The 11,199-nt window shown below is 48.6% G+C and overlaps 2 protein-coding genes across 2 annotated transcripts; both read left to right on the top strand.

The window, feature by feature from the left end:
* The first annotated feature begins 180 nt into the window (after nucleotides 1–180).
* On the top strand, nucleotides 181–3,580 carry LOC108873846 (gastrula zinc finger protein XlCGF57.1). Its single transcript, XM_018662169.2, has 3 exons — nucleotides 181–497; nucleotides 1,372–1,510; nucleotides 1,582–3,580. The coding sequence occupies exons 1-3, from the start codon at nucleotides 399–401 to the stop codon at nucleotides 3,258–3,260; spliced, it is 1,917 nt and encodes a 638-aa protein (XP_018517685.1). The 5' UTR covers nucleotides 181–398; the 3' UTR covers nucleotides 3,261–3,580.
* Nucleotides 3,581–3,918: 338 nt separating this feature from the next.
* Nucleotides 3,919–11,075, top strand: apmap (adipocyte plasma membrane associated protein). The gene is made up of 9 exons (XM_018662170.2): nucleotides 3,919–4,185; nucleotides 4,752–4,868; nucleotides 5,247–5,362; nucleotides 5,723–5,815; nucleotides 6,962–7,078; nucleotides 7,190–7,364; nucleotides 7,511–7,645; nucleotides 8,622–8,814; nucleotides 9,713–11,075. Exons 1-9 carry the CDS (start codon nucleotides 4,094–4,096, stop codon nucleotides 9,920–9,922), a joined length of 1,248 nt encoding a protein of 415 aa, XP_018517686.1. The 5' UTR covers nucleotides 3,919–4,093; the 3' UTR covers nucleotides 9,923–11,075.
* The last annotated feature ends 124 nt before the right edge of the window (nucleotides 11,076–11,199 follow it).

Raw genomic sequence — 11,199 nt, 5'->3', positions numbered from 1 at the left:
AAAATCATTCATGATGTTTCTAAGGTTTTATTATGTTTGTATATTTAGTTTGACATTTTATTAAAAAGAAAAACTAATGAAACTGAAACGTTTTCATTGTTTCATTCACTCATATAAATAACGAACCATCATATATTATTCATTTTGTTTTTTTATTGAGTTTGATTTATGTTTCTTTATATATAGATTGTGTTGATTGTGTTCTGACCTCCGTCCAGCAGGGGGCGGCCGGCTGCCGTCTCTCAGCTCCTCCTGTCGTAAACGCTGCCGTCAGTGAACAGACTGTCGTAAACCATAACAACCACAGAGCGCTCTTCAGCTGGACGTGTCCTCTGCTCCGCTCCTGGAGTTTTCACAGTTTTTACTGTTTGTCTTTACTCAAACTTTATTTCAGTAAAATGTCGTCCTGTGTGCAGCGGCTCGTGTCTGACGTCATGGACGAGTTCACGGTGACCGCGAGGACTGAAATCTGCCAGAGACTGAGACCGGGAGACGAGGTCAGTTACTCAGTTACTCATGAAGAACCAGGTCTGAGATAAAACGTTTCATTAAAGAGTCGGATCCTTTCTGTTTAACCAGAAACATCTCTATATATCTCTACCAGACTCCATTGACAAAAACAGGGATTTAACCAGGAGCTGCTGGAATACCACTGCCTCCATCTGTTAGTGTGTCTGTGTTACTGTGTGGTACTTTTACTTCAGTAAAGTATCTGATTACTTCTTCCACCACTGAAAGTCACACAGTAACACAGACACACTAACAGATGGAGGCAGTGGTATTCCAGCAGCTCCTGGTTAAATCCCTGTTTTTCTCTATGGAGTCTGGTAGAGATATACAGAGATGTTTCTGGTTAAACTATGAGGATCTGATACAAAAGCTCTGTCTCGATTGGCTATAGGCTGCTGTAAATAAACACAGTACTGTAACTAACCTCTCTTTTATTTAGCTTAACAAGCCTGCAAGTGCTCCTTTGCTAACAGGCTAATTAGCATGGCTAGGTTGTGTGCTTGACACAACTCTGAAGAACAAAAAGACAGATAGCTAACAGGAGCTAGCTAACACGGCTAAGACTCCTGTTTTTACAATGTAAAGTTAGGTAACTAGCTAGGCTATTTATCTAGCCTGGGTAATTAGCTGCCTATGCAGAATAAAAGGCAAATAAAAGGAGAAGTTACAGTTTTTTTATGGTTATGGTGTTTACTGTTACTGTGATTCCTGATCAATACTATTCCTGATCAATACTGTTCCTGATCAATACTGCACCATTTACACCATTTACAGTCACAAACATGGAGAAGAAGACCCAGGTTCAAAAACACCAGCGTCATGAAAGCAGCTGTTTAACAGTTTATAGTGTGTGTGTTGTAGGAGGAGCTGAAGGCTGTGGTGAAGAGACTCTGTGAGGCTCTGCTGCAGGAGCTGAGGAGGCTGCTGGAGGAGGAGCAGGAGGAGAAGCAGCAGGAGAAGCAGCAGGAGAATCAGCTGGAGAATCAGCAGGAGGAGCACGGTAAAGACTTTAACTTCACTCCCTTCGTGTCTTCCTCTGGTGTTGGTGCTAACTCTGATCTCTCTCTGCAGTCAGTTCATCACAGCCTCAGCCAGACTCCGCCCCCCCTGCAGCAGATGCGGTGAACGGCCAATCAGATCCTCCTACAGATGACGTCGTCCAATCAGAACGAACCTTCAGCTGCAGCGTCTGCAGCAGCAGCTTCTCCAGACGGACCAACCTGGCGGCTCACCTGCGGGTCCACAGCAGAGAGCGGCCCTTCACCTGTCCGGTCTGTGGGAAAGGCTTCTCGGCCCGCAGCAGCGTCAGAGTCCATCAGCGGACCGTCCACAACAAGCAGCGGCCGTTCAGGTGTTCTCACTGCGGGAAGGTGTTCGGCACCCGCAGCCACCTGCGGACGCACCAGAAGTCCAGCGGCTTCCCGCTCCAGTGTTCGGTGTGCGGAGAGACGCTGGCGGCGAGATGCAGCCTCAGACAGCACCGCCTCACCTGTCAGAGGACAGACAGGAAGTTTAGGTGTGCAGAGTGCGGGAAGGAGTTCTCCAAACACAGTTACCTGTCGGCTCACCGCAGAGTCCACCTGAGCGACAAACCCTTTAAATGTCCGGTCTGTGAGAGAGGGTTCACCACACGCCGCGGGCTCCACGTCCACCAGCTGTCGGTCCACAGAGGCCTGAAGCCGTTCACCTGCAGCGTCTGCAGGAGGGCGTTCAGCCAGCAGAGCGGCCTCAGAGCTCACCTGAGGACGCACACAGGTGAGCGGCCGCACACCTGCGAGCAGTGCGGGAACAGTTTCTCCAGCAGGAGCAGCCTGTCGGTCCACCGCCGTGTCCACACCGGAGAGAAGGCGTTCAGCTGCGACACCTGCGGGAAGAGCTTCAGCGTGTCCGCCAACCTGTGCCGCCACCGCCTCGTGCACTCGGGCCGCCGGGCGTTCAGCTGCGACGTGTGCGGCCGCAGCTTCTCGCAGGCCGGACACCTGAAGGTGCACCGCGCCGTGCACAGTGACACGTGGGCGTTCATCTGCAACGCCTGTGGCAAGGGCTTCAGACAGCGCAGCGCGCTGCTGCTGCACGAGAGGAGCCACAGCGGTGTCAAACCGCACAGCTGCGGCGACTGCGGGAGAAACTTCTCCACGTCCTCGTCACTGAAACGCCACCAGGTGGCGCACAGCGGGCAGAAAGCGCACACCTGCGACGAGTGCGGGAAGAGCTTCACCAGCGCCCAGGTCCTGAAGACGCACCTGCAGCTGCACGGCGGCAGCAAACCGTTTTCCTGTGACGTGTGCGGCCGCAGCTACAGCTCGCTGAGCTACCTGAAGACGCACCGACGCAGCCACTCGGAGGGGAAACCGTTCGGCTGCGCTCAGTGCGACAAAACTTTCTCCACGCAGGCGAGCGCCAACCTGCACCAGCGCACACACAGCGGAGAGAAACCGTTCGTCTGCGAGGTCTGTGGGAAGAACTTCAGCGTGTCGCAGAACCTCGTCAGACACAAACGCGTTCACAGCGGAGAGAAACCGTTTGAATGCGGCGTCTGCGGGAAGAGGTTCAGTCAGAACAACAACCTGAAGAGTCACCAGCTGGTTCACACCGGACAGAAACCGTTCAGCTGCTCCGCCTGCGGCCGCAGCTTCACCTCCATGAGGAGCCTCAGGGAGCACAGGTGTGGAGGAGACACAGTCCTGCAGCTGGACAGACGAGGTCCAGACCCTCCTGGCACCAAGTCCCAGACCTCTCAGGGGTCTTAGACCCTCAGTCTGGAGGAGGTCTTTAGCTGTACCTGGTCCTGGTTGAAGTTCTCTCAGATACAGACTGAGAGTTTGTTTTAAGACTCGAAGCTCAGTGTTGATCAAGGTGCAGCAGGTGAGGATGGAGAGAGAGAGAGAGAGAGAGAGAGAGAGAGAGAGAGAGAGAGAGAGGGAGCGCCCTCTGGTGGAGCAGCTCTGAATGGTTTTTACACTGGCTCATTCTCTGCTCAGAGCAAAGAGAATTTTTTTTCTGTTGTTAAAAATGATTGAATGTTTTTGTTCTGATGAGCTAAGCTTCAAATAAAACACGTCAACCTGTTTGTTGTTGACATTATTCTGACCACATGGTGGCGCTGCAGAGTCACAGGCTGAAAATAAAACGAGAATGAAAAGACGTTTGTTGGTAAATGTTCAGTTTAGTTTCTCTCAGAGAATTTTAAATAAACTCAACAATTTAAGGCTCAAATAAATATTAATAAAGCTGATTAATGACGTGTTTCAGTAGCTGCACTCAGATCAATGTTTATGTTAATATTTTATATTTTATTATTGCATTTTTTTTTTTACAGTTGTATTTTTCTTTTTCTTCTTTTTTTTCCTCTTTTTATTTTTCTAAAACTTGCAAAAGAAAAAACAGGGGACTTTTATTTTGAAGCGGACCGGAAGCCGTGTGTTGGGGGTTGTCAACATCCTCGGTAGGATGGTCGCGGTCTGCTCCGGGTTTACTCCCTCTGTACCCGGATTAAACATCAACACAGCGACACGCTCCAGCCGCAGGCTCACCACCGGACCCAACTGATCCGAACCGATCCGGATTCACGTCCGAGTCCAGCATGAACGAGTCGGAGGGGCTCCGGTTCCGGCGGCTGCACCGACCGCAGGTCATCACCGACGAGCTGCCCGAGCACCGTTACAAAGGATCCGGGTAAGAAACGCAACCAGAACCGCTTTCAGATCCACGCACCGGAGCGCACACAGAAACTGAACCACACAGCTGGAGCCGTTAATTTACCGGGACCAAGAGAGCAGCACGAGCTCGGAGCCGTTTATTTCTGTCTGATCGATTATTGATCAGATCATCAGCAGCTGTCTCTGATTATTGATCGGTTTCAAACCGGAAACTGATTCTAAACTGCGCAGGTTCAGGTTCTAGTCATTGATCACTGAACAGCTGTTAGAGTCCCGATCGATCGATCACAGGCTGATTGGTTTCTGATTCACTGATCATCAATACAGGAAATGAAACGTCTCATCCGGTCGTTTCTGACGTTTGAACTTTATCAAACGTTGAACAGAGAAAAGTTAAAACTGAAGTCTGTGACTAAAGGCTCAGTTTACTGGACCAGGACAGTCCTCCTGTCCTCCTGTAGTCCCCCTGTAGTCCTCCTGTCCTCCTGTAGTCCCCCTGTAGTCCTCCTGTAGTCCTCCTGTCCTGTAGTCCTCCTGTGTGTGTGCAGCTCATTAAAGTGTCCCTGTCGTTCCGTCTCTCAGCACCTACAGTGGGAAGGTGTTCCAGGTGACTCTCCTCTCTCTGGGCGGCTTCCTGCTTCTTCCTCTCCTCGTCATCATCCTCATCCTGGAGTCTCCGATCCATCCTGAAGTCTTCACGTGAGTCAGAGGGAAGTAAAACAGGGATCACATGTATAAGTGAGAGTCCGACAGGACTGAAGACTGAGTCTGAGTCGGGGTGAATATCTGACCTCCACAGGTTCCTGAGTTTCTCCTGGTTAATAATTCATCTACAGACTCATTTACAAACATCTCACATTAGAAAAATAGTTTCTCACCGAGTCCTGAAAATGAGAATTTTGATGATTTTCCAGAAATAAGAATCTCAGAATAAAATAAAATAAACTCGATGTCACAGGTGAAAAAACAGACTCAGACAGTTATAAATATTTAAAGAATAAAAGCTGTAACATTGAGAGTACAGGTGTTAACTGCGTCGTGTTTTCTGCCCCCTGCTGGTTGTTTGGTGCGCTGCAGTCTGAAGGAGCCTCCGCTGATGAAGGGCTGCTGGGAGCCGAACCTGAAGCTCAGAGAGGCTCAGAGACTCTTCGAAGACCAGATCGTCGGACCTGAATCCATCGCCAACATCGGAGGTCAGTTTGTTTGTCGCTGAGGAAACAAAGGTAGAAAAGCAGCAGCTTCCATCAGAGGTTTTAAATCTGCTGGAAGAAAAAAACGTGATCAGGAGTTCCTCAAGGCTCCGTCCTCAGACCACTGCTGTTTGTTTTCTTCTTAAATATCAAAGTCTGAACATTTTAATGTGTTGGTTTACAAATAAAACAGCAGCTACCTAGATGAGTAATTCATATCTGAAGTCATTTTTAAGCTGATTCTCTTCTTTTCTCTGTTTGACATCATCACAAACTGAAAGTCTTTCGGTTTCATGACGTGGACTCAAACGATGAACAGAGAAAGACTGAGAGCTGACAGATGTTCGTCTCTTGTGTCTGCAGATGTTTTGTTCTCTGGAACAGCTGACGGGAAAATCGTGAAGCTGGTCGGTCGAAGAATCCACACGGTGACGAGACTTGGAAAACTGCCATGTGGTGAGAGACGAACAGCGACGTTTGGTTCAGTTCAGTTCAGTTCAGTCAGACTGGAGGTTAAAGTTGATTTTTTTTCAAATTAAACATAAAAATGAAAAATGAAATAAAGTTTCCAGCTGAGTTGAAGTGAAATGTGAGTGTTCAGTAAGAGTGGGTCTGAACTTTGACCTTGAACCTGCTCACAGTCAGAAACCTGTGGTTGCTTCACTCTGGAGTTTTTAACTTTCGCCTCCAGAGTTTCCCAACAGCAGAGTGAGGAAACAGTGACGGGTTCAGACCTGAAGCTGAATAAACAGAGTCTCAGACACTGGATCCTTCGCTCTGCTGCTTCCACAGGAATCAGTTTAAAGTTGAAACTGTAGTTTCAGGTTTGGTTTGATCCCAAAACGTTTTATCACTGAAGCATCTTAAACTAATTTAACTAAAATACCCACAATGTTCAGAAGTGTAGTTTCACAGCTTTAAAGGAGGACTTTTATTGTGAAACAGGAAGTTAGAGCAGAGAGTGGATGAAGTGTTTGATAAACACAGAGTGAGTTTCTTCACATTTGGCACAAACGTTCACTTGGACTCAGAGATGAACTGATCAGATTTTGGTGGTCAAAGGTCAAAGGTCAAGGTCACTGTGACCTCATAAAAGCTGCAGTTGAACAGTTTGGCGAACACAAACAAACCTCAGGTGGTTTTTCTAGTCGAGCTTGAACTGAGTGCAGGTGTGAGTCAACAGGTGAGTCAGGATGAAACTCCTCAAACGACCTTACTGTGGCGGTTCATCAAACAGGAAACTCACAGTGAAACCGTTGAGTTTAAACTGGTTCCTGATTCACTGACTTCAGAATAAAAGCTGCTGTAAATGAAAAAGAAGAACATGAGAAACATGAAGTCAGTGCTCTGAACAGGAGCTCAGGCTGTTTCCTCTCTTTACAAACTAATAAATTCTTTATTGTCTAATTATCATAATAATCTGAATTTGTTTTACACAAACTGAAGTTTCACAGGATAAAGACAAGAAATAAATTCTTCATTTAGTTTGTGTTGATTTGTTTTTCTCACCTGAAGAATCTGTCATTGTTCCAAACTGACAGTGAACGCCTCAGCTCTGGTTTCGCTCTGGTCTCTGGTCTGATGTGGTTCTGTGTCCTGCAGGGTCCAGAGAGGAGGAGTCCAGCTGTGGGAGACCGCTGGGGATCCGGGTCGGACCCAACGGGACTCTGTTTGTAGCTGATGCTTACCTGGGTCTGTTCGAGGTCAACCCCACCACAGGTGAGTCCGCGGAGCTCCTCTGATTATTGATTATTGATCAGCTGACACCTGACTGTAAGACTGCGGTTACTCCTGGAGTAAAATTCTAACACAGACCTTCTGTGTGTGCAGGTGAAGCGACGCGGTTGGTGTCGGGCGGTCAGGTGGTCGCCGGCAGGAAGTTGTCGTTCATTAACGACGTGGCGGTGACGCAGGATGGGAAGAAGCTGTACTTCACTGACTCCAGCAGCAGGTGGCAGCGCAGAGATTACCTGAACCTCATCATGGAGGCGACGGCTGACGGACGGTACCACACAGTTCACACGGTCTCCTCTAACACACACACTGTTTTTAACAAGGCATTTTATTTTGCAGGTAAAGGTCTCACACTTCCTGTGGATGTTTCAGATTAAAAGCCTCTGACGGTCAGTAACAGGTGTGTTCTCCTCTCAGAGTGTTGGAGCTGGACACAGAGACCAGAGAGCTGTCTGTGGTGATGGAGAACCTGAGGTTCCCAAACGGCATCCAGCTGCTGCCAGATGAGGAGTCAGTGCTGGTGGCAGAGACCACCATGGCCCGGATACGCAGGTAACTCACCTGGACTCACCTGGACTCACCTGGTCTCAGCTGGACTCAGCTGGTCTCACCTGGTCTCAGCTGGACTCACCTGGTCTCAGCTGGACTCAGCTGGTCTCACCTGGTCTCAGCTGGTCTCACCTGGTCTCACCTGGTCTCAGCTGGACTCACCTGGTCTCAGCTGGACTCAGCTGGTCTCACCTGGTCTCAGCTGGACTCAGCTGGTCTCAGCTGGACCTGCAGGTCAGATTATGTGGTGGAGTTTAGTTTCAGAGAATAAGATCAAATAAAGAGTGAGTCACAGAATAAAGAGGCTGAAGTCAGAGACAGAAACGATCAGGTTTGATTATTGATTTAATGATGATCTGAATATTGATGATGATGAAGCTCTGAGCTCCTCTGTGTGACGGAGGCTGACGGAGGTTGATGGAGGTTGATGGAGGCTGACGGAGGTTGTGTAACTCTGTGATGGAGCAGGACGTTAGTGCTCTTTGTTGCCACGGAAACAAGCTGGCCTGGCTTTACTCGCATGAAGAGTGTGTGTGTGTGTGTGTCTCTGTGTCTGTGTGTGTGTGTGTGTGTGTGTGTGTCTCTGTGTCTGTGTGTGTGTGTGTGTGTGTGTGTGTGTGTGTGTGTGTGTGTCTGTGTCTGTGTGTGTGTGTGTGTGTGTGTGTGTGTGTCTGTGTGTGTGTGTGTCTCTGTGTGTGTGTGTGTGTGTCTGTGTGTGTGTGTGTCTCTGTGTGTGTGTCTCTGTGTGTGTGTGTGTCTGTGTGTGTGTGTCTCTGTGTGTGTCTCTGTGTGTGTGTGTGTGTGTGTGTCTTCCTGCTCAGATGAAAACGTCTGAACGTCACAGATCAGACCTGTTCAGGTCTCTGTTCAGACCTGCTGTTGAAGACCTGGATCAGACTGTGATCCAGATCACACAGCAGGTTCCTCTGAGAGAGTCTGATAGAGACCAGAATCCAGACTGTCTCTGTCTCTGTCCCAGAGTCCACGTGGCCGGTCTGAATAAAGGTGGGATGGACACCTTCATGGACAACCTGCCCGGTTTCCCCGACAACATCCGACCCAGCTCCAGTGGAGGTTACTGGGTGGCCATGTCTGCGGTGAGGCCCAACCCCGGATTCTCCATGCTGGACTTCCTGTCCCAGAGACCCTGGATCAAGAAACTCATCTTCAAGGTAAAAAGGAAAAGACACAGTCCATGGTCCAGGTCTAGGACTCTCATGAGACTTGTGAACATGGTGTAATGTGATGAGACCAGGTCCCAGACAGACTCTGTGTGAACTCTGTGACCTGGAGGTTTCCAGTCAGACTGACATGATAACTGGTCCTGAGGTGAAGGAGTCAGTCAGTGTGTGTCTGCAGGTCATTTAACTCACTTACTGACAGGAAGCAGGAAGCAGGAAACAGGAAACAGGAAGCAGGAAGCAGGAAGCAGGAAACAGGAAACAGGAAACAGGAAGCAGGAAACAGGAAGCAGGAAACCCTATGACAACAAACAGGCAGAGGAAGATGAGCTGTTAAAATGATGACTCAGTAAAAATATGTCCAATATTTAGTCATGACAACAACAACAACAATAATTAGATGCAGGGCGATGATAATAACGACACCTTCAGGAAGGTTTTCATCAGTTTCTGCATGTGTCACTTTTAACACTGCTGCTGCTGCAAGGAATCATGGGACTTCTCCTCCTTTCTCCTCCTCTCTCCTCTCTCCTCTCCTCCTCTCTCCTCTCCTCCTCTCTCCTCCTCTCCTCCTCTCCTCCTCTCTCCTCTCTCCTCCTCCTCTCCTCTCTCCTCTCTCCTCCCCCCCCCCCCCCCCCCCCCCCCCCCCCCCCCCCCCTCCTCTCTCCTCTCTCCTCTCCTCTCCTCCTCTCTCCTCCTCTCTCCTCTCTCCTCTCCTCCTCTCTCCTCCTCTCCTCTCCTCCTCCTCTCCTCCTCTCCTCCTCCTCTCCTCCTCTCCTCCTCTCTCCTCTCCTCCTCCTCTCTCCTCTCCTCCTCTCTCCTCCTCTCTCCTCTCCTCTCCTCCTCTCTCCTCCCTCCTCCTCTCTCCTCCCTCCTCCTCCTCCTCCAGCTCTTCAGTCAGGACGTTCTGATGAAGTTCGTTCCTCGGTACTCTTTAGTGGCTGAGCTCCATGACGGTGGCGTCTGCACGCGAAGTTTCCACGACCCTAACGGCCTGGTGGCGGCCTACGTCAGCGAGGTCCACGAGCACGACGGGAGTCTGTACCTGGGCTCCTTCCGCTCGCCGTACATCGCCAAACTCGACCTGCGCAAGGTGTAACAGGACGACCAATCAGAGGACGGACGTTTGTGATGTCAGGACGATCGGTCACGTGACGAGATGCTTCTCGTCTCCGTTACTTTTATTTGCCGTGAGGAAACACCAGTCACCTGCTCTCATCCATCACTGCACACACACTTTTTATTTCATTTAAAATCAGTTCAGCTGAATGTTTGTCGATCAGCTCTGTGATCGATCATCTATTGATCAATCAGGCTGCTCCTGTTTCTCACACGCTAACATTAGCTTTGATGTTAGAGCTAACTGCTGTTAGCTGCTACAGGAAACCTGGAGTCAGTGTGGTGATGAGTTCACTGTCGTCTGTAAAACACAAACTCTTTACTTCAGTGAGTCTGGACGATGTGAGGCGTTCAGGGTCACTTCATTCACAGTTATTATAACCTAAAAACAAAACAACTGATCAACCGATCAGTGATCAGACTCATTGATCAGTGTGTGTTCTGACCTCAGCTCTGACTCAGAAACTGAACGCCGTCGTCCTCGTGCCTCTTCTCCAAGATGGAGGAGGAGCTTAGCGGACGCCATTTTGACAGTGATGATGTCGTCATCACTGAACAGTTTTATCCACAAACATGATCAACTTCGTGCAGAATCAGTCGGAGTCTCCTCCTCAGAACACACACTGATCAATCAGTCTGATCAGTCTGATCGATCAGCCCTCATGTGTCAGATATACTGGCTGCAGATGCTGCAGATGTTGTTGTGTGTGTCAGGACGTCGAGCTTCTCTTCCTCATGTTGTGTTTGAGCTGCAGATAAAACCTGAGAAACAGCTCGTTACCTGACCTGAGCCAGCTGTTTACAGCTGTTTACAGCTGTTTACAGATGTTGAGACGAGGTACCGCTCTCAGACTTTAGTTTTAGCTCAGACAGTTAAAGACCTGAGCTGCTGCTGTTTAGTTTCTGACGCCTGCTTCTCATGTAACTTGTTTTGTGGATTTTTCCTCGACAGACGAACTCGTCCTTTACTCTCATCTGTCTTCACCTCAGCTTTGAATGAAACCTGTTTTTTACCTGCTCTCTAAAACCTGAAGATGTGATGAGTTCAGTTTATTGTGTCTGATTTTAACAGTTTTGTTCATCAGTAATATGTTAATTAATGACATTTCAAAATAAAAGACTCTCAGAACACACTGCTTGGTTTTAGAGTTTTCCTCTTAAAAGGTTTAAACTTAAACTGTGAAAACAATTCTTTAAAAATAATCAGAACATATTTAAATACATCAGTTTATACATTACATCTATAAAACATTTTAA

The sequence above is a fragment of the Lates calcarifer genome, linkage group LG16_LG22 (genome assembly GCF_001640805.2).
Source record: "Lates calcarifer isolate ASB-BC8 linkage group LG16_LG22, TLL_Latcal_v3, whole genome shotgun sequence".
Taxonomy (NCBI): domain Eukaryota; kingdom Metazoa; phylum Chordata; class Actinopteri; family Centropomidae; genus Lates; species Lates calcarifer.
This window is presented reverse-complemented; position numbering and strand designations above follow the sequence as displayed.